This window comes from Chelonoidis abingdonii, chromosome 2, assembly GCF_003597395.2.
Source record: "Chelonoidis abingdonii isolate Lonesome George chromosome 2, CheloAbing_2.0, whole genome shotgun sequence".
NCBI classification, from domain to species: domain Eukaryota; kingdom Metazoa; phylum Chordata; order Testudines; family Testudinidae; genus Chelonoidis; species Chelonoidis abingdonii.
In genome coordinates, this window is record NC_133770.1 from 196,914,225 (window position 1) to 196,941,262 (window position 27,038).

The 27,038-nt window shown below is 40.3% G+C and overlaps 2 protein-coding genes across 2 annotated transcripts in view; one reads left to right on the forward strand and one right to left on the reverse strand.

Moving 5' to 3' along the window:
• The window catches only part of TSHZ1 (teashirt zinc finger homeobox 1), a 55,218-nt gene extending 55,074 nt beyond the window's left edge, over positions 1–144 (reverse strand). The window contains exon 1 of the mRNA XM_032772644.2: positions 1–144. This exon is cut by the window's left edge and continues 1,234 nt beyond it. The gene's annotated coding sequence lies outside the window, so the exon portion shown is untranslated.
• A 1,307-nt stretch (positions 145–1,451) lies between these two features.
• On the forward strand, positions 1,452–10,829 carry PTGR3 (prostaglandin reductase 3). Its single transcript, XM_032772646.1, has 2 exons — positions 1,452–2,485; positions 9,031–10,829. Exons 1-2 carry the CDS (start codon positions 2,184–2,186, stop codon positions 9,953–9,955), a joined length of 1,227 nt encoding a protein of 408 aa, XP_032628537.1. The 5' UTR covers positions 1,452–2,183; the 3' UTR covers positions 9,956–10,829.
• Positions 10,830–27,038: the final 16,209 nt, after the last annotated feature.

Below are 27,038 nucleotides of genomic sequence, written 5' to 3' on the forward strand. Positions count from 1 at the left end.
GAGTGTGTGCAAAGGGGGAGAAAAAGATATGCACTGGGTGGGAGAAATTAACGTGAACTGTTTTCCCCTCTTTAAACTCCTGGGAGAGAAAGAGATCCACTCTCCCTCTCTTCTCTTTTCACTGAAATGTAACACACATTCAGATCCGAGAGCTTTCAGACAGTCTCAACTGATAGACAGACACATCGAGCTTGCTTTTCCTGCTTCAGCTTTTTACTCCTCCTCCTCTTGCCAACGTCACCCTGACAATTACAAATCGGTCTCACACAAACCCATACCTGTCAATCTTTTTAATTGCTTTGTTTTCATTTTTTTCCAGAGCTAAACAATATGACAAAAAAGAAGTCTTAATACAGCATAGCATAAAAGATTTCTCATGTGAGGCACACTTTGAGGGTTTTGTTATTATAATCCACTTGCTAAAGTACTGTGCAAGACGCATGTGCTGATTTAACTTAAGCAGATGTCTAGTTCTGGCAAACTTAAAAAGCAAGAGATGCTACCTAGTCTTGGCACACACAAAAACATTATTCCCCCTCCTTGAATTTAGGATGATTTGTGAGAGATTGCAGGTCTCCCTTACTTTAAAACATCAACAGATTGCAGAGCAAGAACTGCAGCATATGAAATGCTGCTAATAGATTTTGCATAGTTTATGTCTAGGGATTCATATATTGTTAACTGCAAGAACAGAAGGTGTTTTCCCCCTTTTTTGACGAAAGAAGATTAAAACTACATACTGATTCCTAAAGGAAAACACTTGAAGCTATAACTTTTCTTCCTTTCAGGTAAAAAGGTGATTTTTATTATGATTTTAATTATTAGTACCATGGTATTAAGAAATGAGTTGTGCATATTGAAATGATGGAGTTAATTCCAGGTGAGTTATACATGGATTCTTCCTACACCTTGCAACAGCTCTATTAAATTAACTTCCACCATCACCAAGTACAGACTGGCAGTTCTATCAAAACGTTTATTTGAGTCCTTTGACCTCCCAGTTGATATCCCATAAATACTCTCCCAAAAGTAATCCTGCATTGCAGAAATTGATTTAAAAATCCTCTCCTAAAGAAACAGGGAGTAGAAAAAATATTTTTGGCTAAAATAAATATATAGCAATATTTTTAATGCCATAGCTAAAAGGGGGTGGGGGAAAGATCCACTGTTTCTTTTAACTCTACACGGGTTATAGAGAGCTATAAAATCCATGAGGCTATAAACTGCATTTCTTGTGTGTGTCTCCCGCCTAGAAGGACATCAGCAGTATTTTTTTTCTTTATAGACAGAACACACACAAAAATCCTTAAGATGCTTTAAATCCTTTCATAAATCGTAGTGCTTTTATTCTCCCCCAAATCTAAGTGCTGTATCCACTAGTGGTTGCTAGCGGCTCTGGGTTGATTTGTACCACCTTGCGAGGAAGTGAATGTTTCGCACGGAAGGGGAGGTGCCTGTATCAGCAGCCTGCAGCTCCCCAGCTGCTCCTAATAACATTAGAAGATTAGCTGCAACTTCTCTTTACTATTCTAACCTTATTGATCTGATAATTTATTCGTGTTTTCTTTCAACTTTTTTTAAGGGATCATATCCGTCTTTTATAAACTAGGGGCGTGGGAACGCGGCATGGTTTTATATTTCTATATTTCAAATCCCTGACTAAAATGCAGCATGCAAACTAAAAAGCAAAAACTTGAACGGAAAATATTGCAAATCTGTATTTTACTGAAAGTAAAAAATCCCTGGCTGCGGTGATCAGATTTGGTTATATTATATAGAGGTATACATGTGTTTCTGTGTTGTTGCAGATCACAGAAACACATGCACTCACAATTTTTGCTGCAGCAGCAGCTTTGCAGGCGGGACAGTGCTAGGAGGGTGAACTTTGTTCCTGTTTCATGTTAGTGACGGTAAATGAAGATCAGCTCCAGGGGATCATCTTGCTGGTGCTGCTGCTTCTGTAGTGTTTCCGTGTTGTGGAGGGGCTGGGCTGGGAGGACGCAGACAGGCTGCAGCTTGCTACATTAGACGTTATTTACATACACAAATAGCTATGTTCAGAGAGTCAGAGTGTCTCCTCTTGTGAGTTTGGTGGTGGTGGGTTTTGCAAGCTGTCCGAAGAATCTTCTTAGCTGGACGCTCCCCGAGGGTGATGAGGGTGGGAAAGAGGTCTAAGGCTGGAAATGAGTTTTAATACAAAAAGCAGCGCTTTGCTGAGGTGCTGGGGATCTCAGTTCTGGAGGAGGCGACGGCTGTGTCCTCTGGAGGGTCTCTTCTGGTCCTGCTTTGGTGGTGCTCGGCCCCGGCCCATCTTGGACATGTCCTACTCCCGTCACTTTCTGGATTTCCAGGGCTCGTCTATCCCCAGCTCCATGAAGAAGCTGGTGGTGACTAAGCTGAGCTCAAACTTCCGAGAGGCTGTTGTCCTGCGGCAAGACGCGCCTGTTCCACTCCCGGGAGATGGAGATCTTCTTGTCAGAAACAGGTAAGTTCCTTTCCTCTCTTCACCTCTTTCCTTCTTAGCCCTGGGGTCTGAGCCCTTTTCCTGCTCAAACTCCCTCTGACTTCTCACCTCCTGTGGCCTTCTCTTGCTCTGTCATCCTATCAGGTTGTACCAGCTGCCATCTGGCGCCTGATAATTTGATTTTGTTGTTGGTTTGTTGTTGTTTGTTTTGAATGTCTGATGCCACAATCATTTCCTCCCATGCATTGGGGAGGGTGGGGATTTCTGCATCTTTTGAGGTGCTTGTTTTTGGTTTGGTTTCTTCTTTCTTACAAATGCTGCTGATCAAGCAGTATTTATTCTCCTACCCCAGAGGAAGAACACAGCCTCACAAATCACTGTTTTAGTAGCCATTTTCAAGGGTGGGAAAGGGCAGCTTGATCTTAAACAGAAAGCTGCACGTGAAGCAAGTGTTCAGGAGGGACTGAAAACCCAGAAAATGATTTCTTAGTCCCTCCCAGGTTTGTGTCTGTTACATTTACATACAATCACCAGCGTGTGTGTCTGTCTTAGCCATGTAAATGTCGGCGTGACATTAATATATAACAGGCTGCCTCTGTTATTTATAGCCATGGTCTGAGTGTGTAAGTGTAGCTAGACCATACATAAAACAATCATTGGTGTATGTGTAGAACCGTGAGTACGTTTCCCTGTGTGTCTGGAGGGGGTCCTATTCCCCCCCCCCAGTCCTCCACGTCACTAACCATTAGTGAGTATGAATCAACAGGAAGGCAGAGGACCCAGTCTGTCAGTGCTACTCTCCTTCTCCTGTCACCCTTCAACCGCCTGGCCACCACTCCATTCTCTTCTTCCCCCTGAAGTGCAAACAGTAAAACCAGGAAAGGAGAAACGTTCTCGATGTGCCATAAGCTTTTAACAAACCGCATAAGCCTCTCCAACCTTTTCGAAAGTTTATTACCACCGTGAGTCTCGTGTGGGAAGTAGGATTTCTAAATTGTTGGCTATTTTTAACGAAACAGGGTCACACAGGGAGTAAAGACGTGACATTTTGCTTAACATAATATGCAGTAAATTGTGTGCTAGCTAGTACTGTCCGTTCAAGCTTCTTGGTCAGCTCCCAATAAAAGGAAGACTGTAGGGACAAAATGTACCTTTCACCAAATGGCTTATTTGTTTTTATTGGTTCCCGCCGAGATGGTATCGTTCCTTAACACAAAAGTAGGGCGTTTAAAGGTCTAACTTTCCTTGGTAGAAGCCGGAACTCTAGAAGCCCCATGGAAGATTATTTAATTTGTTGCTGTCAAGAGGAGAAAGGGGGAAACCTGTTTTTAAAAGACTTTAACAAAAACCTTGTCCATACGTAGAACTGGTTGTTTAAAGACAGTGCATAATGAAATACGCTAACAGACGTGAGATCGAACTAGAAGTTTAAAGAAGTGTTTGTGTACCTTATCTGTAGCTAATCTCTGTGTGTGTGTAGTGGGAGGGTTCATAATATATGTAATGTGCAATACCTGCACACGGAAGAGAGAGGTATGGACTTCTGCGACTGAAAAAGATTCATACAAAACTTTAATCCGCTGCTGCCATCAACCTATAGGATTTTTGAGAGAGTTAGAAAAAGCGGGAGAGGTCTAAAGAACTGACTTGCTGCATCTAATAAGGACTGGCCCTGAAACAGCAATGGCATGAAACACGCATCAGGCTGGAGTTAAATTCCTTTTCTTGGAAGGGACCCGACTGCCTTACACTACAAACAGCTACAGAAAAATGTAGCAAGTCTTAGTCTTGCCTAGCTGGATATGATAAGGTTGTTACGTCGTTGTTCTCTAATTTCCCCCACACACCCACACACACACTGTCTCTCCCTCTTTTCCGATGAAATTTTAAAATTTATTCATGTAATTTATTTTGTTTTCAGTGTAACGTTTCCTTCCTTCTCCCTCCCCCCACCTTGGTCCTGGGTGGGCTTCCTGGGTGCCAGAGAGACGTGCACACCTCAGAGTGGTGGGGTTGAGGCTCTCTGCTCGCCCCAGAGTGAAAGCAGGAGCTGGTTCAGAGTCTTAGCCAGGCAGTTACTGTATGTTAACACACATCAGTTTATAAAAAGGGGTAGGAGTGGGGGAAGTACTCAACTGAGGTTGGAGTTAAAACATTTTGTATTGTTTGGGGTTGTGCGGAGTTTTCTCTTTATTATTATTTGCTGAGGAATCTCACATCAGATCCATATATGTATTCTCTGTTTGTGCCTCCTGACAGCTGCAGCAGGAAACAAGCCCCCCTTTCCCCTTTTGTACTATCCTGGGGGAGCTGTTTCCCAACCCGAAAGGACAAAATGTGTCCCTGGCTTTATTTATTCTTAAAAACACATTTTACAATAGGGAGAAACCTACAGGATCTTAAAAACAAAACAATACATGCTTGAGTTTGAAGGGTGCAGTGGCGGATTTGTCCATTTTAGTCCCAGTCACGCCCATGAACAGTATTAATTGCTTCGAGCTTTTATGCAAAACAATCCTTATTCACCACAGTAAAATCTGCTTTTGGATTTGGGGGAATAAGGTGGAAAACTGCTTTGGGGTCCTTGTATTTATTGATTTTCAAATAAGATGTTCTTCTAGTAAGTGGAAACCCTCCCCCCCCTTTTTTTTCCTTCGGTGGAAAAATAACCCAAGATGATTCCCTTAGTTCTTAGCAGAAAAATCCATCATAGCCTTTACTCTCAGAGCAATGCTTTTAAACTAGAAATCGATTTAAAACAATAAACGTTCTCTTTCGGGTGAAGGAGGGAGGGAGAAGGGGAATAGAATCCTTAATATAACCATTTACGCTTCTTATGTGCATTTGTTCTATTTTTCAAGAGGGGGAAGGTGCCTCTGTTTTATTGCAGACGAACGACCCAAAGACAAAAGCCCAGGTTTCCCCTAAGTTATGCGATGTTTTCGAGCTTTTTGTAAAGGAGAGACAGGTTATTTCGTTTCCAAAATATTTGTAACGATTTTCTGCTGAGGTGGAAGTCAATAGGGGGGAAAAAGTTTACTGAAATGGAAGGGGGGAAAGTTTTTGATTCATGGCTTGGCGGATCACAGTGGGAGGGGTGAGGGATTATTTCTGCTGAGTGTTTGGGTTGAGAATTTTGTTTTTCTTCTGCGCTCCTAGTTTGGATTACTTTGTTTTGTCTCTGTGTTGAAGGCTCTTGTGTTGAATTTCTGTCTCTTACGTTTTGTTTTGGTGCGAGAAGCAGCATTTTCACCCCTCCTTCGGGCTCGTCCTGGTTTTATAATAAACAATACTAAGGGGGTCAGCACGCTTCAGTGTAAATAAAGCGGAGTGACTCGGAGTGTGTAATTATTTTGGGGAAAGCCAGCCCCAGTCTGGTTCCGTGTCTCAGCGCTTCAGATTTTGAAAATAGCGAAAGACGGTGCCCTCACCAGACCCTCCTTTGTCCAACAACAAAGACATTTTAAATTTGGGAATTAAAAGAGGCAGATCACTTGAAAAGAATTCTGAAGGTATACTGCAAACACAGAGTGCACTCCGTTACTCCTCCGCTACACCCACCTCGTCTCGCTCGCTCACACACGAGTTGGGAAGTTGATCTTGCATTCATTTCTGCGCTTAAAATGAAAGGGTCTGAAAACGTCCGGGGCACAGCACAGCAAACCATCTCCCTCATAGTACCTTGACAGGCAAGGTTCAAAAGGATTTAGACAATATGTTTTAATCCTGACATTGTGGTTTGATCTTTTTTTGCATATGGGACATTTAGGGAGACTACCTGTAAAAAAAAAAAACAACCCACCTATATGCGAACACAAATGGGAGTTATACAAATATTGGCGGGTTGAGAAAAAGGAGTGGGGTGGGGAGTACTTTAGCAAGCTTGGAGACTATATTGATTAATAATAATGATTCCCCTAGTCCGGAGAGAATCACTTCACATGGCAGAGGCAGCTTGGAAGATTATAGGGTGGAGGGTGGTAACAAATATGACCAGCAAGCCTTGTACACATTATATAGTAGTTCGCATTTCTTTATTTCCTCCTAATCTATTTTTTTGCTGAGGCTCCTAACCCCATTTTAAATGGAAAATGCAGGGATCGCGAAAAAGAGGACAGTCTTTCAAATGTTTCTCCACAGGCTGACCTGTGCGTATCTCAGACTCCCTTAGTAATACAGCCACCGAATAAATACAGACCCCAGTCCCAGCTGAGATGGAAAGGCATCCGCATCTGCACATAAAGCTTTGTATGGGAGGGATAGCTGCAAGTGGCCAAGTGCTAGAGAAGGAGGTGGAGATGCCGGGGTGGAGAATAGGAGCCAGAGGGAGGGAGTGCTAGGATGGAGTGTCCTCAGAGAGGTGCCCCAACTCTTAGTCCCTGGCCGACCCCCGAAGCCCCGCTGAAATATCACACTCCTATTGGTGCCAACACTAGCACTTTCCCCCTATTACGGTTACCATAAAAGGTGGGGAGGTGCCAGGCAAGCACCAACTTCTTCTGCACTGTGTCTTTCCCCGAGATCTGCCATTGCATCGTCCTCTCTCACGCCCACACGTTTCAGCTGCTGGTGGAGCCGGGAGAGGAAGAGATGGGGAGTGATTTGCATTTTCTCTGGTAAAAAGCAGCATGTTGAGGACACTTGTTTACCAGACATCTGGCTAACTGCAGTACATCCAATCCCCCCACTCCTTCACACACAAAGTTTCCAGCTTTAGCCGGTTATTTACCTGCCGTGCTCTGTCCCTCTCCATTTTAAGAACGATGCTAAGTGAAAAGAAGATGGGACCGCTAAGGGTGGGGGAGAAAAGTTTTTATTTTAAATTCCTCCCCTCTCTAGGGTGCATACAGGGGATGCCTGTTTCATACAGTGCAAAAATCAAAGGCGCAGGAATAGGCTCTCTGCGCCAGGAAGAAGGTTCTGTCTGTATCAGGCAAGGAGTCTAATTCAGGGGTAAATTGGCTAGGAGTGGAGGAGAGGTGGTAAATCCATGGGTTGAAGGTTATCGTTGTAGGGATAAGAGAGGGAAAGGAGGGAGATAACCATCTCTCTGCTTTTAAACCCCACTGCTAAAAGTTGGGTTTTAAAATCTAATGCAGAGTTGTAGCACCAATTGCACCTTAGCTTTCTGATCATTTTTCTCAAATGTCCTGAGGAGACATGTTTTGCTAGGGAAGCTGCTGGTGGGGGGGCGGGGGGGAGGTTGGTTTGTTTTAGAATGGGACATGGGAATTATGTAAATTAAAGAATAGTGGATTTTTTTATCTATAAATAGGATGTAGACATTCTTTGTTACAATTAAACAGGAGATTAAATGTAGAATTAAGAAAAGCAACAAAAGTCACATTCTTCTCTCTCTGCCTGTGTGTATATTATATATATTAATAGATTGTGTGTATGATACACATTTTACATTAGCGAAAGTCTGAGATTCTCCATAGTATAGGGAACTGAAAAATCAAAATAAAGCATTTTTTCATTTTCTCATTTCTTTGAGTACTGTGTGTGTAAGCACTTTAAAATCTCAGACACACAATTTGAAAATGTTGCTAACTGACCATTAAAATTGCACTGTTTGCATATTTCTACAGCTTTTCATATGACACCAAATTCTATAATCTTTAGGTTATCGCTTCCACATGTAGTAAAAATCTGGGATTCTTCTGCTGCATGTGCAAGCTTCTTGACATTTTCTAGTTGACTTTCCCCCTCCACTTTCTCCTTTTGTAGCAAGGTATTTTAGTTATGAGCTACATTGACATGGAAAAATATTGTTAGTAAAATATCGCCTGTACAATTAAAGTAGATTGTGATACCATGATTATCTTTTACTGCTAATCAAGTTTAGTATATGTGTGTGTTTTTTGAAAACATTGGCATTCTTTTTCACCTGTTAGAGGTCAATAGGTCTTCTAAACATTGAATACTCTGTTATAATTTCAGTCCTTCTGTACAATGCTGTTTTGATGTGTTGCAAGTAATTGATATAAAGCAAAATATTTTAATAAGGTTGAAATTAGCTAATTTCCTATAGTCACACCATCATTTAAAAAAAAAAACTTGCCTTCAGTAACATGTTATGATCAATGACCTTGCAGATAACATTTATACTTAATATTATCGTTAGTCATTAACAGTATTATAATCAGAAATGTAGATTTGTTGCCAGAATCAACATATTTAGCACTTATTTTATTCCACAGAGTTGTTTTTATATCTTTTGTAGAGTGGTCAATTAATTTTAATTTTCCAGTCTCATACACAATTATTTTTGGTTTGCTTATTTTGGTTAAAATGGCCATGTGGAAAATGTCTTATTTTTTAAAAATGTGTCTAAAATTTCTACAGTATTAGAAACATAAGATACAAAAGTCTGTTTAAAATCACTGCTATGCTATGTATATGGACTTTTTTTTTTAATAGTATGAGGTGAACATTTTTTCTAATTACTGGTATATTTGAATATGCATTGTTATATCTTACCCAGAAAATGTAAGTGGATGCTTTTTCACATGGCAAAGTATTTGACAAATCAAGCATGTTAACAAAGTTTTGTTTTCTTCTAGATTTATTGGCATTAATGCATCTGACATAAACTACTCAGCTGGCCGGTATGACACTTCAGTTAAACCCCCATTTGATGTAGGTTTTGAAGGTATTGGTGATGTGGTAGCCTTAGGCCTCAGTGCTAGTGCCAGATACACAGTAGGCCAAGCTGTGACCTATATGACACCTGGTTCTTTTGCTGAATATACAGTTGTGCCTGCCAAACAAGCAGTTCTTCTGCCCTCTGTGAAACCTGAGTTTCTTACTCTAATGGTAAGTGGCACTACAGCATACATCAGTCTGAAGGAGCTTGGACAGTTGTCTGAAGGCAAGAAGGTCTTAGTAACTGCAGCATCGGGAGGAACAGGCCAGTTTGCTGTGCAGCTTTCAAAGAAGGCAAAGTGCCATGTAATTGGAACTTGCTCCAGTGATGAAAAGGCTGGTTTTCTGAAATCCATTGGCTGTGATCATCCCATCAACTACAAAACTGAAAATGTTGGTGCGGTTATTAAAAGGGACTACCCAGAAGGTATGGATGTAGTGTATGAATCTGTTGGTGGAAAGATGTTTGACTTAGCTGTCAACTCCTTGGCTACCAAAGGGCGCCTGATAGTTATTGGGTTTATCTCTGGCTATCAAAATCCTACTGGCCTTCAGCCTGTTAAAGCAGAAATGTTGCCAGCAAAACTGCTGAAGAAATCTGCCAGCATCCAGGGTTTCTTCCTGAACCATTACCTTTCTGAATATAAAATGGCTATGGAGCACTTACTCACAATGTATGAAAGTGGAGAACTGGTTTGTGAGGTGGACCTCGGAGACATGTCTCCAGAGGGCAAGTTCACTGGCTTGGAGTCTGTATTCCGTGCTGTAGATTATATGTACATGGGAAAAAACATTGGAAAAATTGTAGTTGAATTACCTAACTCTGTCAACAGTAAGCTGTAAAAACAGAACAATGATATAAATCGAGAGAGAGAGAAAATAGGCACTTTATGCCTCAGAATTACTAGAAACCATTTATTTTTTTAAAAACAAACTTGGTAAATGATAGTATACTAAAACTGTATTAAGTTGTTAATAAAAAGTTTTGATTAAAAAAAAAAGTTAGCGAGTGCCTGTACCAAGGACTTAATGTGCTTGTGTTTGATTCTGTAACTTTTACAGGCAATGGTGCTCAGGCTAATTCTAGATGTGAACGTTATTCTGGGCAATTAGAATAAATGATAAATGCAGAGGTTGATCCATCAGTTTCTTTGATAAGATTTTTAAATCCTGTTTGGAAACATTACATTTTATGTGTGTCATTTCAGCAATTTAGATCCTGTGATTTTAAAAATATCTTTCATATGCAGCAAAACAAAACATTTTTTTGATGCTTTGTTAACCCTTGACATTTTTGGGAAACCAAAGTTAAAAATGATCTTTTTACTTTTTTGGGTTGCAAACTCAGTAATGATATTATGGCTATTTTGTGGATGGTAATCAAATATCATGACATGTTCTATATGGAAAATGTATCCATTAGTTCTAACATGGCAGAAAAATGGAGGGGAGGAGGGAGAGAGGGAACACAATTTAAAAAAAAAAAATTACGGAGTTTGCAACTACACACAACCCTGCCATTTTCATTCAAGCCTTTGGTTACCATTTGGAACAGTCATCTTATACTTTTGCTGTGGTGTTTATTATTTTTATTGTTTACCCTTTATTCTCCCCATTAACCCACAAGATGGGCTAATTGGGCTTTAGTTCTAAATTGTGTTTACATGTATTGAGGTCCTTTACTTGTACTAACTATTTAATAAAATGCAGAAAGCTATCTCCGTGTGTGTGGTATTTTTTCATATTGATACACTTCTTGTAGATTAGCTCTTCCATAGAGGTGCAGTATATTATAATGTACTTAAAACACTGATGAATATTTGGTACAGCTTCTCATAGCAAAGTTAGTAGTTATTATTTAGTATTGCTACTGTGTAGGCCTTATGGCAAAGAGCAAGGTCATTTGTATAAATTCTCTGGGCCCAATACACATCATGTATAAATAATAACATAAGTAGGGAATAGTTTACGCTAGCGGTTCTCAAACTGTGGGTCAGACCCCAAAGTTGGTCACAACCCCATTTTAATGGGGTAGCCACAGCTGGCGTTAGACTGGCTGGAACCCGGGGCCAAAGCCGAAACCCAAGCCCCACTGCACAGGGCCAAAGCCTGAGCCTCCCCACCCGGCCTCAGCTCTGGGCAGCAGGGCTCAGGCTACAGGTCCCCTGCCCAGTGATGAAGCCCTTGGGCTTTGGCTTAGGGCCCCCCTGCCTAGGATGATGAGGCTCAGGCTTTGCCCCCCCACCCTCCTGAGCAGCAGGGCTCGCTTCAGTCTCCCCTCTTGGGGATATGTAGCAACTTGTGTTGTAGGAAGGGGGTCATGGTGCAATGAAGTTTGAGAATCCCTGGATTACACAGTGGGTTCAGTTAAAATGTTTGTTCTGTTTTGAAAGTTATTCCTGGCTGAAGAGGTGCCATTACCTATACATAAAATGGGAATACAACCTAGATGTGGAAACATTTTCCAAAACAGTAAATTTTATACTGTACCTACTGTACATTTATTTTCATTACAGTAGTTACACTTCTAGGGGTTGATCCAGCTGCACTCATTGAAGTCAGAAAATTTTAATGTTAATGGACTTTGAGAGTACTGGCATCTCACAGGATCAGGCATCTGATGATAAACTTCCAGTTCCCTTGGTGTCAAGTATCAGAGGGGTAGCCGTGTTAGTCTGGATCTGTAAAAGCAGCAGAGAATCCTGTGGCACCTTATAGGCTAACAGATGTTTTGGAGCATGAGCTTTCGTGGGTGAATACCCACTTCGTCAGATGCATGCATCTCATAGACTCATAGGTCAGATTGGACCAATATGATCATCTAGTCTGACCTCCTGCAGAAAGCAGGCCACAGAACCAAGTCTTTCAAATTGTGGTTTGAAGACTCAAGCTGCAGAGAGTCACCAGCCAAGGCGACCCATCACGCTGCAGAGGAAGGCGAAAAACCTCCAGGGCCTCTGCCAATCTGCCTGGGAGGAAAATTCCTTCCCGAACCCAAATATGGCGATCAGCTAAACCTTGAGCATGTGGGCAAGACTCACCAGCCAGCACTAAGGAAAGAATTCTCTGCAGTAACTCAGATCCGATCCCATCCCATCCAACATCCCATCACAGACCCTTGAGCAGACTTATCTGCTGATAATCCAAGATCACTTGCCCAAATTAAACTATCCTATCATATCATCCCTTCCATAAACTGACGAAGTGGGTATTCACCCACGAAAGTTCATGCTCCAAAACATCTGTTAGTCTATAAGGTGCCACAGGATTCTCTGCTGCTTTTCCAGTTCCCTTGGATCATAGGACATTCCCATATTAAATAAAAAAAAAAATCCAGGGTTAATTTTCCATCTTGGGCAATAATCAGGACTGGTTGTGCACATTGGATTTAGCTTTCTTGAAAGTAACGTATGTTATGTAAATGCTTCAATTATACTAACATACTTGGAACCCACAGAAAAGTTAAATCACTTTTCAATTTATGATTTAGTATTGCATTCCCACTGTAATTTGACAGTTTACATCTATTATTACTGGTTAACAGATTAGTATCCAGCAAAGAATCATTGCTTTTCTGCCATTTTTGAATGTTGGTGTCAATTCAGCTGTTTTCAGAAGGAAGAGTGGTGTCGGTCTTTGCATTTTAAATTTTTTTGCTTTTTCTTCTAATCAAGCTTAGATTATTCTACAGGGACATTCTAGGGTTCCTCATGTGGCTTGCTGCTAGCTAGTTACCATGGTGGGATGGCTTTGTTTTTACTCTTACTCCTTGATGCCAGATGAAGGCAAGGGAACTCAAAACTTTGAGATCAGACCGCAGTCAGAGAGTACTAACGTGATATATTTTTATTCCTCTCTAGTGTTTAAAAAAAAAGTTAAAATATTCATATCTATGGGTAATAGAAGTATCAGAAAACAATTCAGATCTGTACTAACTGATAAAGTCCAGACAAGGAACCATAGTTGTTAAAAGTCTGTCATGAAGAACAATATTTTGAAATCAGGTAACTAAAGTTGTGTACCAAAATCCATACGTCGTAACTTAAAAAGGTGCCCTGATTTTCAGAGGTGCTGATCATCTGAAGTTCAGTAGATTTGTGTGCCTATTTTTAGTCATCCCAGTCTGAACATTTTGACCTAAGATGTGTTATGTATAGTAGTATACTATATGCATATATAACATTGAGTATTTCATTAACTGTTAAATTACTAAAGATTATTTAGAAAAGTAGTAAGTCCAAAAGCTCCATCACTAATACAAATATGATGAGGGAACAGAGGCATCTTTGGTACATTCTTATATTTATATTCAAAGATGACATTATTTGTGTTCTAATTGTACCTTTTGGGCTACTCTTCAGCATTTCAATACACTTATAACATTATTACCAAAGTTCAACTTCTTTACATGTAGAATTTGAATCCCCTGTTTACTGATTTTAAAGACTTTAGTTTATGTTGGCTATAGCAATAGGTTTGTCATTTTTATCAAACTTCTCCAGTATGTTAAAGAGAGATCTTAAGATATGTATGATTGTTCTTCCACGAATAAATCAAAGATAGTCAGGGATCTTTATTTTCCCCATTTTTTAAAGATAAGTTATTACTGGTTGTTTTAGATTACTGAAGAGAGCAGCTTTATCTGGAAAAAATGCAGGTATTTGAGGCATACAAATTATCTTTTCCCTGTTGATACCGCTGATAATGCTCAGATATGTGAGAACATAGACAACTGTTTTTTTTTTTATTCAAAAGTAGGTATTGTGAACTTGCTACAGTATGCATAAGGCTTATTTTGACTAAGCAAGCTGTGTTGTATATACATAATGCTACAGTATTAGATGGACAAGAGAATATATATGGCATGCACACAGTGAGGGTTTAAATAATGATAGGACATTGAATGTACAAGGAAAAGAAATACCGTAGATTCACAGCAAGGAATTAACAATACACTTAATATGCTTGCAAAAAAAGGTGTATTAAAAGCTGTGTGCACAGTGGGGACTTAAATGATTAAAAATAATAATACACGTGCCTGGGAAGTACTATATGTAGAGAGTGGGGATTTAAATAATAATATTAATAATAGCAACTGATCAAGCTGTAGTTGCTGGTGCTACATCGTAATTTGACTTTTCTAAATGAATTTGCTACGACAGAACCTAAGATTGCTTGTTGAGGCTAATGACAGAGTTCTCCCTTCCTACACAACGCACACTTCCATGGAAAACAACAAAGAAATGTAATGAAGGGATGGCTGTATGCTGCTTCTCTCTCTCTCTCACTCACACACACACACACCCTACTGTATATACAGGTCTGACACACTCTCTACTGTATATACAGGTCTGTACCCCTCAGCACATTTTACAGAGGTGCTCCATACTTAATTACCATGCTGGAATCTCCTAATGCCTTTTTGAATTAAGTTAGATTGCTAGCAGGTTATAGCTTTTAATGGTTTATGGGTTTTTGTTTTTTTTTTAAATAAGTGGCCAAGTATAGCTGCCATGTCATATACATACAAATAATTACAGTTGCTCAGGGAAAAGTTTGAAACAGTATTTGAAAATGTTATTTTTTTTCCTCGTTCAGTCTGAGGAGTAAAGAAATTCCACTGCTGAATGGCTGTTAGTATCTATTTTACAAGATTTACTCATTTTCAGGTACCTAATGTAGCTTCTAGCATGCATGCACAACAATACAATTTATATGGTAAATGGAACCAAATAATGGCTTCACTGAATGTTATGGCTGCACTGAAGGGAAATGTCACGGTAAATAGCTGCCAAATTATGGATCATGCCGAAGTGTCACAACTGCAGTAAAGACAAATAGCACTAGAGGCTATTGCCACTGTGATGCTTTTGAGTTATGAAGAAGAGGAGCAGCCTGATGTGAGGCTCTTTGTGTCCTCATTATAGCAAAGGGTTACTGCTGCAATGTACAAGAAAACCCAGTCCAATGTGGTGGTTAGTTATTAATCTGTCCCTTTCAGATCTAACAGCTGTGGCAAAACAGAAAATCTTTGCCTTGAGTTAACACACACACAAAAACCTGCAGATTTTATGAATGTAAATGTGTATGGGAAATGACTAGTAATGGGAAAATGTTGTAATAAAATAATCAAATCAAAGAATATTATTAAATTTAACATAGTATGTGTCTGAAAGGTTTAGTTGCTTCTTATGCAGATAGATGTGTGAAATATAAGCAATAATGCACTTTCTCTCTTTGTAAAGACGTGCGTAGTAAGGACATTACCCACTAAATTGCTTCTTCTAAACTGAAGTGAGTCCCGGTTTCTTTCATTTTAATGGGAGGGTAATAAAGATGAAAGACTAACGTTTTAACTGATGGATCCCTTAAGCTAAAGAATAGAAATTTATTATGTTTTGAGGGGATATGCTAAATCCTGAAATGTGGGAGAGGGGGAAAAATCCCAGGTAAAATAAAATCTAACTAAAAAATATTCTCATGTAATGTGTTTTTACAAATGGAAAAACTATGCAACTGTTTTTATTTATGGTGAACAAGACTATTTTCTCATTCAGACACAATCTCAGAAATATATTTTTAAAATAGAGGGTCACAACTCAGCAAGGGCTCTGTCTTTTCTCAGATCATTGTACAAACTCAGCCTGCAATGTTAAATGCAATGAGTTTGATGGTCTCAGCACCTTTCTTTGCATACTATTGTACACACTACAAATGTACCATCCATAATTCAACACAATTGTCAGTCTCGGTTTTAGAGAGGGGGCCTGGACTGAACAATCATGGTGGATAAATTACTTCTCAAGTCTAAGGAGAGTGGTCTTCCTTCCACATCAGGCTTAAGGTCATTGGCAGGGCAGTGAGTGAGCAGGGAGCTTGTATATTAACTCTAATGCACTGCTAGTGTGTGGATAAATAGAGGGATTATACTAATTAATTACAATTATGTTTATTCTTTTTGGGGGGGGGAACAGCTGAAGAGGAGTAATTTTGTTCTCATATTTTTCTCCCTTACTACTTTTTTTTACCCTATGTGCAAAAAATAATAAATAAATGTCCCTATAGGTCATTTTTCTTATAACAGCATTAGTGCTTTCAATTGTCATCATCACAAAAATCCACATCTCAGAGGATATACAAAGATTCTAAAAAGGTTTTTAACCTGTGACAATAACACATTCTGTTTAAAATTCTTACAATGTGGTCTAAAGACAGGAGGGGAAAAAAAAACACCCTGTTCAAAACTGGGTAGAACATCTTTGAATGGTGATTAGTGTATCTAGAATTTATTTTATATACAGTGCAGTGGCAAGTAGCTGATTTTTATTATATGAAAATCCTGTGTTATGTACTTCAGGAACATTCCAGTTAATGAGTATGTAATGTCCTTAGTGTAACACAAACTTCTTTTTGTGTTCACAACCACACGATGCTGGAAACTTGACAAATGATATCATTTAAGACAGATGCCTGCCTTAGGGACCTGTTTTTTGGCTTCCTGTTTCTGGCTTTTATTTCAGTAACATTTGTAATTGCCACAGGATCTGTACCTGTGTAGTGTTTTAACCCCTTCACATTCACTGAATGTGGATGGATAGTTTGCATCATAACTAATGAGAAAGAGTTGCTAATTTTTTCAACTACCTTGTTATTTGCTCTCTCTCACATACACCCTGATGCATGTATACATAGAAGCTGAGCTTTATTACGCAGTTAGGACAGGAACCACTAACTGTCAGTTGTGTGTTACTGACACAAACACAAAAACTTGGTGTAGCCCAGGCCTAAGGAAAAAAACAGCTGCCAGCTGTAGCTGGCTGCTTCCCTCTGGATTAGAATAAGGATTTCATAAATACTGAATAAGTGTGAAATAGTTTGTTTCATAGATGCGCTCTGGTTGCTGTTTTTCTAATTTTAGTTTCACCCCCCCCCCCCCCCCCCCAATTACTATCATTCTTTCCTTTGATAAAAAAATCATTCTTTATTATGGACATAAATGCAATCTGGATCTATTTACAAAAATGCGAGTTTTATGTTCAGCAATGCAGTTATATTAAAAAGTTGGCTTTTTTGAACTAAATACTTAGTAAATAATAGTAGCTCCAGGAGGCACTGTGCAGCCCTGATGGAGGCAGGACAACAGTGGCTTTAAGCTACCTTTGTACTCTGTTCTGGCTCCAGCCAGGGGCAGCACTGATTTATGGCAGCCTCCCAAAGGCTTCTCCACAATCTGGAGCAGCCAAGAATCTTTGTAGCACTTTGTGTTATGGCTCTGCCCCCTACTGAGGCTTGCAAAAGGGCTGCTGTAGGGCCACTTAATGGCCCTATGTGGTGTCTGCATGAAGGCATTCTTCTCAGGCCCTTTGGGGCTCAGTTCCAATGACTAGCCACTGCTGCAGTGGTATATATGGGCTTGGATAGAGGACAAAATGAGTCCCTGGGCATTTGTTCTGTGGACAAAAAATTTTTGCTTGTAAGGAAAAGTGCAGCTTTCCTTAACATTATTGTTTTATCACGTGGTCATTCCGACCGCACTTCAAATTCTAGTTTCATGTCACCAGGCATTTTGCATCATGTTGCTTCTGATCATGAGAGGTGTGAAGCATCCACATCTCATATGGGAGGTAGAGCCGAGGGTGTTGAGCACCTCTAGAAGGCACACAGCCCCCAGCAGGTTCAGCCTCCAAAGAGAAAAATGGTCATGAGACCATACTGCCACATGGACGAGCTCTAGGAAACGAGCAGGAAATATTTATCCTCTACAAATACAACCATAGTGAGGTCGTAACAAGAATGGACCAGGCCAAGTCACTTCTGACATCAGAGGGTTTGTTTTCAGAATGAGTTAAAGAATGTACACAGGCACATAAATCTCATTATGTGTTATGGGATTTGTGCACAGACCTCTTAAACACTGTCTGAAAAAATATACCCTTAAGGGGCTAATTCACAAAGGAATAGAAGGAAAGGAAATTTGTGTAGTTTCTGTAAGCAGTAAGACTTGCCATACAGTGCAGTTCTGGCTGATTACACTATGCCTCAGGTGGGCTCTGAGGCATAAGGCTGAAAGCCAAGTGATTCCAACCACCCAAGTCCCGAGAATTTCACAGAAATGCATTGTCTGTCATGTCTTATTGTCATCCGGAAAATAAACAAACAATCAAAAACATATGACTGTATTTTTCTATTTACAAGGGATTATTGGAATGACTATTTCTGGCAGCCAATCTGTTTGCATCCAGAGTTCAGAAAGCCTGTAATGTTAAACAAGGGTAAGGCCGGAAACATGTTTGGCTTATTTGCCCCTTGACACCTATGTGTAATCCCTCATTGAAGCTGTAATGAATGTTCCCTTTGGGATTGTATAATTTTAACAGTAATCTCTGCATACTGTTAGTATAGTGCACTCTTCCTGCTTGTGCTAAGCATACCACGAGTAGCCAGAAGAAAGTAGGTAAATTACAGCATATTATTTTCCCTCTTATTCTTTGTAAACTGGAAGTGGAGTTTAGTCTGTGTGGGCTTTTTATCGTGATGAGCAGAAACAGTGGGCTGTTATATAGTGCTAGTATAATATATATCAGTAACTCCATAGGAATCACTGGTGTGAAACTAGGGTCAGAAGCAAATTGGTCCTTTTGTGTGTGTGCGCATGCTTTGCTGGAGGAAACCAGCTCTGACCCAGACCTGCCTCACCTCAAGCTATTAAGAAATTTGCCTTCAGGACAGTTTGCAAAAGCTAAGGCTTGTCTTATGCTCACGGTCACCAGTGCTGTCACTACTACAGTGACAGCAGTCAAAGCCATGCAAGCATCATCAAATAGATTAGAAGAGGATAGCAAGATGGTCCTGTCCAGAGATGCTGCAAAAGAAGAAAATACTTGAATTCTTGAGCATCGCTGTTGCCAGAACTCACTTCAAAGTAAGAGACAGATTAATTCTCCCTTCCCCCAACTTTAAAAAAAAAAAAAAAAACCAGAAAATTTAATGTTTTTTCTTTCAAATTGGAGAGACAAACCAGGTGTTCTGGAAAAGAAGCATCCAGGGGAGGCAGCCAGAAGGAATATCTCAAGGTTTTCAATTTCCTACTACAAGCAGATATGGGTTAACTGTGGAGATCAGCTGTCCCTGTATTTCAATGTGCCTAAACCTAGTGGATCACAGATCACTTGATTTGCATATAAGTGGTGCAACAGATTTTTGACAAGATTTGTGGCCAATGTATATGACACAGCTCCAGTTTCGCCTTAAACAAACAGATACTACTTCTGCCTGAAACATGCAATGTTCTCTTATTCACGGGGGTGGGAGGAGGGGGGAAATCAACCTCAACTTAGGTGTTTTCATGTGCTGTCTCTTCAATTTTATCTGTTAAAGCTGTGGGTTAGAGTGATGGCTTGTTCTTTTGCCTTGCCTTTTATTTATTCTATTATTTTTGGGGAGAAGCAGACAGATTCCACACTCACAATCTGTGGGTCATGGAGCAAAGAAGGAGCCAAATACCCTCTTTTTCAACATGCTGAAATTGCTGTTGCATAGACTAGCTAAGCATTGGTTCATGCTGCATGAACCAGAATCCTGAATTCTATTAAGTGAGCAAGGGACTCAAAATAAAGCATGCTGGAGAGAAAGTGGTAGACTATTCAGTTGGGGTTTAAACAAAACACACACACACACACACACACACACACACACACATTTGGGACAGTGCTGCTCAGTTAACTGGAGAAAATCAAGACCCATGCTTCACCTCACATGAGTTTTTTGGGTGGTAAGAGGAACATTTTAATCACACATCTAAGATAACATAAGAAAACTCTGTCCTAAATTCAACAGGAGTATTTCCTAAACATGTCGTTCTGAGCACTCACACTGTTAACATTCTTCTTGGTGCTTCCTTCCTTCTTGAACTCATGCATAACAAACAAATGTTCAACTGCACATGGACAAATATACGGGGCCGCTCCAGGCCCCAGCACGCCAAGCGCGTGCTTGAGGCGGCAAGCCGCAGGGGGCGCTCTGCCGACGCTGGGAGGGCGGCAGGCTGCCCTGGGCGGCTTGTCTGCGGAGGGTCCACTGGTCCCGCGGCTTCAGTGGACCTCTCACATGCTGCGGGAAGTCTGCCGAAGCCGCAGGACCAGCGGACTGTCCGCAGGCACGCCTGCAGGAGGCAGCCTGCCTGCCGTGCTTGGGGCGGCAAAATGCCTAGAGCCGCCCCTGCAAATATAGCTTTCTTCCATTGACACATTTCACAACAAACAGCAGTGGCACATGCAATCATGTTTTGGAGCAAGCCCTCTTCTCCAGGGATCTAGAAATTACAGAATTCTTTTTATATGGTTCTCTGTATTTACACTTGGAAATGGATTTGTTGGCTTAAAGCAACCTGTGACAGCATGCAGAGCCCTCCTGGACACTGGCACGCTAGGCATTAATCCCAGCCTGACTTTCCCCTCCTCTTTCACTAATGAGGCAGGGATGGAGACTGCAGGCTAATCAGATTCCTCAGGAGGAAGCTCTAGAAAGGATTAGCTGTTTGGGAGACAAGAGAAGGATGTTTTGGGGATGAGGGGGCTACACCTAACTACTAAGGGGAATGTGGGTTTGGGATAGGTAAGATCAGAGTACACTGTTTATTACAACAAAAGAAGCAAATCAAACTGCATAAGGAACATCACTACCCCAACTACAACTTTTAATGCCACTTGCACGTTAGCACGGGCTTTCAACAAAAACACTGGTCCTGCCTTCAAAAAGGGCGAAGGGACACAGTAATTCTTTGTTGGATTTCCTCCAATTTCTCCACACAACTGTATAATCATACAACAACAGTATCCAAACTGAACAGAAAACAGTTCTCACCCCTGCAAACAAGGTTTAAATGCTTATAGAGTATTTCCCAGAGCCCCCCATGTCCACTCTTCCCCAACATGCTATAAAAACTCCAGGGGGTTGAAAATTTTTACCAGAGCTCCATTCTGGACAGCTCTGGCTAAAATTAAGCCCTGCTTGCAAGCCAGACTTGTAATAATACTAGGATAGCAACAAAGAGTCACGTGGCACCTTATAGACTAACAGATGTATTGAAGCATAAGCTTTCGTGGGTGAATACCCACTTCATCAGATGCATGTATTCACCCACAAAAGCTCATGCTCCAATACGTCTGTTAGTCTATAAGGTGCTACAGGACTCTCTCTTCCGTTTTACAGATCCAGACTAACATGGCTACCCCTCTGATACTAGAATAGGCCTCATTCACAGTAATATTAGTTCTAGGGAGCACAGGGAAAGGAATTTTTCCTGATATCACCACATCTATTGGAGAAAAAGACAATGGGGTGGATGACAGCAAAGTAATTCTTGAACTCTTGCTCTGAGTAGCATTTATGCACATAGTCTGATTGACTTCAATAATGTTGCCATGCAAATATGTGCTGTGCATTCTAAGAATCTGGTCCACTTGCTTCAAGAGATTTTATTGGTAGAGGTATGTGAAATTATCTAGCATTTCTGCAAAATTTTGCATAAAGGCATTTTCAGTGTCATTCCTTCTCATCTGGCTCCCCTAAATGTGTGAAAGTGAGAGAGAAATGACAGTTTCTCCTTTAAATGTACAACATCGTGTATTTTGATGCAAAAACAGATCATCACTCTGAAATGGTCCTGAAGTTTATTAATTTTACTGTGAGTATTTTATTCATTTCTTGTGTTGGAGCCCAGATTTTATTAACTGGGCTCCAACACAGCAAAGAAGTAAAATACTCATGATAAAAATCAGAAACTTAAGAGCAAGCTCTCTGTATTTGAGTCACTTCAGTAATATCAATAGGATGGCCTATGAAACGTCAACAGAAGTAATATAATTCTTTCTTTATGATCAAGGGAAGCAGCATGATCAGAGGGAAGGATTAAATGTGTAAGTCACTCTGCCTGACTTTTACTTCACATAACTCTGTTATCACATAGACACCCCAGCAATGGGTGCAACATAAATACTTACAAAGATAGTTTGAACTCTGGCTATGGGAAACCATTTGCTTTGGCATTGGCTTTGGCCATAGGAGTTTTGTTTGATTTACTTGCAGCTGGCAACAAGAGAGCATGGGTGAGCCAATTCCCAATAGAGACTGCCTGCAGTCGGGCCTACCCTTGCACACTGCATGTTGAGGGGAGGCTCAAACACTGTTCAAGAAGCTCAGGAAAAGAATGTCTGTTTCCTCATTTCCCCCCTTTTCCCTCTCTTCCCTCCCCCCACCCGCTATTATTCTGACAGAGCTGGGAAGATTTAGCAGAGCATGAGCCTAAGTTTATTCACTGCCCTTTCATCGTTTTGGACCTCAGTGAATGTACACAATCTGGAGCGGTCTTTGCTCAAGGCACACAAAGTAAAGGAAGAGAGTGACATTTCAGTCTTTCATTGCGGAGTCATTCAGGTCATTCACTGAAATTATAGACACGGGCTCCTGCAATGTTAACGGCCAACTTTAGATTATTAACAGTGCTTTGGATAGCAATGCGTTTATGGTGACTGTGCACAGGATTTCTCCAAATTATAAGGTGTCCTAAAATAACCATTCAAACCACATGGACCTATAGAGGCAATAAGCAATGTAATTAAGTCAGTTTTCTGATTTATGCTTTCCCAGCAGTATCCTATATACCCTCTCATCCACTGGATTCTGACCTTTGCATCAGGCCAGGAAAGAGGATTAGAGGGAAGGGTGCCTTAACAATGTCTCATTCAGCAGACGACAAATATTTTGTTTTATCCCACTATTTACAGTCTGAATGATAATAAAATATTCTTTTCCAGAGCAAAGTGTGTCCAAGAACCTTGTTCTACTGTCACTTGTTTTATCCTTTTAGATCTAGGCGAAAGGCAGCCACAGATTTTCTTTCATCTGCCGTTCCACTAAACAGCCAGCTTTCCCTCACTAGGTTATATACTGTCAATAGTAGGAAGCCGACCAAATTTCATGAACTCCTTCCAAGTATTTTAAGAAATGAGAAGTATTTTGACAGATCTTCCTAGGCTTTGGCAACCCATTTTCAATATAACTGTCTTTTTTGTGACATGCCTGTTAGAATATATTTTTAAAAAATTAATGATCATCTGCAGTGGGGGAAACAAAAGAGAAATTGAGGAGTTAAACAGAAAGGAGGACCTTTAGATTCCACTAAGAAAAGGCAGAACCAATTTCATGTAATGTAGATTCCATACTCACAAACTATGATCAGGAGGTACCATACTAGTAAAAGATCCTAAAAGGGAAAACTTCTCCTAGTGGGATTGAATGACCTAACGCAGTACATATATACAGGAAACAGGCTTCAGAAATGGATGCCCTATTCCCATGTCTTCAGAGGCAATATGAAACAGTTTAACATTATGTTAATCAGACTTTCCCAGTGTTCTTTATTTATTCTTTGTTACAGTCATCCTTTTCATACAGCTGCTGCTGAAATTTTGCCTATACATAACTCTAAGGACAAGTTTTGGCCCTTACTGTGGAATACTTAATTTCATAATGTAGGGAAAATAACCAAACAAGATAAGAGGGGAAACTACAAGTGCTGGGAATTCACTACTTCAGTATAAAGGAAGTTCTTTAGCTTTAGTACTGTCCTGCTTCTAGAATATAGCACTAATGGATAAGTAACCAAAAAAAAAAAAAGGGGGGGGGGGGGGTAAAATCAAAGGTTCCAGAGACAATGAGAGAAACTTAGATTGAAAATGAGAAACAGTGCCATGTAAGTGGTCACCAAGTCTGCTCCTTGCTATAGATTTGAGCTATAATTGCATATGTATAGGCAGACTTGGGGACTCATTACATCACAGAGACCTACCGACAGCTAGAAAGAACCTCTTTCACCACATTCTTTTAAGGTAGGGAAGTGTCCACAAAATATGCTTTCGTGGAGAAGCACAGTATCCTCAAATTCAATGAGAAAGCATTGCCTGAATGGCTAGTACAAGTTACATCTACTGTCGTTCTCTGAAAGGATCAAGTTGCTTAAAAAAATGGATGAAACACTTGTAAATTTCACAGTCTAGGATTAGAATAACTGCAGGTGCCATTCTCTGGCTTCCGGGATTACAGATTACTCAGCTCTACATCCAGACACACAGTGAACTCTAGATATACTGTTTATTCATCTTTTCAATGATATGTACTCAGAGGGCTATTTTCTAATTGATGGCTTTATCATTCCATTCCAGATGAATACGAATGGCTCCTGCGATATTATCTAGCACTAACTATCATATGTTCTCATTGTTTTACTATTCTCTCCCCCTGTCAATAGCATCCAAGGTATCCTGTCTAAATCTGAGACATGGCAAAGAGAGGGTGCATTATTTGTTGACTCAACACCTTGCATTAATAAATACTTAAGGGAACCAGCACACATACCCCCTGACATCTTTAAGTATTCAATTAAAATTGGACAAGAGAGTATACTGATACTAATAAACATTCATCTAAATGAGGACTTTGCACTGAATTCTAAAAGTATTTTAATTCAGGTGTTTGCTACCAGGCAGTCAATTGCAATCAGGACACTGATGTGACTGTGAGAATGAACCGTATATAAAAGGGAGGAAGGCAGATTGTTTTATGGTGGAGTCATGGCAGAAGTTGACAGGAGATGCTTCTCCCAATGTAGCTAAGCAGAGAAGAAGAACCTATTATATGGATGAGTGGGGCCAGCAATGGCATCTTGTCATTCTAACTTGTGTAAGTAAGCAACCTTAATTGCTCCTTGTCTTTTCAAGATGACTTTTCACCACCAATCTCATTATCACACACATATGTTTATTGCACATGCTCAAGTCCCTTCACGCAGACCTGAACGCACTGAAGGGAACGATAATACTATGTTATCCAGCAGCATTGTTTGTTCTCTTCTTACCAGATGGATATGACCTGTCTTCCTCTTCGGCTACCAAAAGGGTGACCAGAGGCAATGGAACATATACAAAGAAAGGGAAGGAATAAAACCAGAGTGGCAGCAAGCTGTCGTCATGATACTGTGTGAAGAGGAAAATGTAAACATGATTTCTATTTACTGAGATTAATATGTAAAGTTGCACATTAACGTGTTTGTCATGGAATGCATTAATATGTATATTTTTCCATTATGTAGATCTTCTGTTATATTATTTATTAGAAAGGGATATAATCACATTGATGGGAAAATAGTGTCACTTAAAAATTAGGTAATGTCCAGTCAACATAATATAATTGCTGCACTGTCGTTTCTGATTTAGTTATGGTGATATCAGTGTAATTGCCACTGGGGAGAAAATATAATGGCTGCTAATGATAAACAAAATGACAAGAAAGGGGAGCATATTTTATATATGATTCAAAAGCAAAATCCTGCTATCAGTTTGCATAACAACATGGCACCATTCACTTACAAAGAGGAAAGATGCAGGTTTCATGTGGCAATGTGGAGGTGAAGGCTGTATTATCACATCACAATTGAAAGCTTAGTTACTGCGTCTAAAATATCTTACTGTGCCCTTTTCATAGGAGGGAGGGAGAAGAGAGAACCCTTATCTATCCTGAAGATAAAATCTCAGATGGAAAAAAGCAGGACGAGAAAGGAGGAGAAAGCATTTGCGCAAAACAGGTCTCCTGCACTCTTCCTGAACAGCCTTGGAAAAAGAGGGCTGTGCTAAAACTAGAAACCCAAATCCAAATATCCCCATCTTTGGCCAAGTTTGCATATAAATCCAAACTCTACAGCATGAGAGCTTCTCTCTATGGAAAGGAAACACCATTCACAAGACGCTTTGTTAGGAAATGCTTATAAGCTGAATGTATTTTAATTGTTCTACACAGACTTTGAATTGTATATAATGCATTGTATTTAACTCTATTCACATATATTCTACTGCACTATTCTAAGTCATTGCACACCGTACAATAGTGTAGTAGAGTTTATTAGGCATTTTGCACGCCTCTCAATTCTCACTTCTTAATGCATGAATCTTCTGACACACATGATTTGGGTTTTCAGTCACAAGATAGACAGATATTCAGTGTATAAAGACCAAATTATTATTTCAATAGGTAGGTGACTTAAAGATTTTGCACTTAAGGGTGAAGAACTGAGAATGTACAGCCCTCTTGGTACATGTGTTGCACACAGTATATATTTTGAGTTACACACAGAAAAAAAGTGTTAAATGAAACACTAAGGTTGCAAAGTCAAGCACTTATATGGCCTGATTTTTCAGAGGTTTTAGCACTTTATTCATTCAAACTGATTTCATTTGCAGCTGTGAGTGTTCAGCACTTCTGCAAACTCCCACTTCTTTGTCCCAGTCTTCCCCCCACACTTCAGCTCCTTATTACACCTCTCTCCTCCTCCCCTCACCCCAAAGATTCTCAAACCTGTTCTCTTCACCCAGCCAGTCCCAGTCTCTCCTCAGCTCCTCATGCAATCTCAGTCCCCCATTTCCCCCCTCGACTCCCAGTCTCCTTGCACAGCCAGTCCCAGTCTACCCTTGCTTTGGCTCCCTCTCCTAACTCCCAGACCTAATTTCCTTCTCTCCCCCCACTGCCTTCTGTCCCAGTCCCCTTCCCCAGCCTCCTACCCCTGTTACCTCCTGCAGATCCAACTCGTGTTCCCTCTTTATTAAAATCACACAGCTTCCTCCTCTGTACTTCCTGGGCCCCATTAGGGCTGTCAATGAGAGCATAGGAGAGACAGTCTCTTTCCTCTCAGTTCAGGTGCCCAGATTTGGCATGACTTGTAGCGCCCAGAGCTGCAACTGGAGATAAAGTCCTGTTCTGCCCTCTGAAATCCCAGGCTGAAGCATGGGATCTTCAGGGTATTTAGTTCCTAATATCTGTATCTGCTGAGCATGTATAAACCACAATTTTTCAAAGGCTTATAACTTGGCCAAATTTT

What these genes read in the sequence shown, in the direction of transcription:
- PTGR3 (XM_032772646.1), top strand. Translation starts at nt 2,184, where the DNA reads ATGAGTTTTAATACAAAAAGCAGCGCTTTGCTGAGGTGCTGGGGATCT. An exon ending in GATCTTCTTGTCAGAAACAG is followed by an intron (nt 2,486 to 9,030) that starts GTAAGTTCCTTT and finishes GTTTTCTTCTAG; the next exon opens with ATTTATTGGCATTAATGCAT.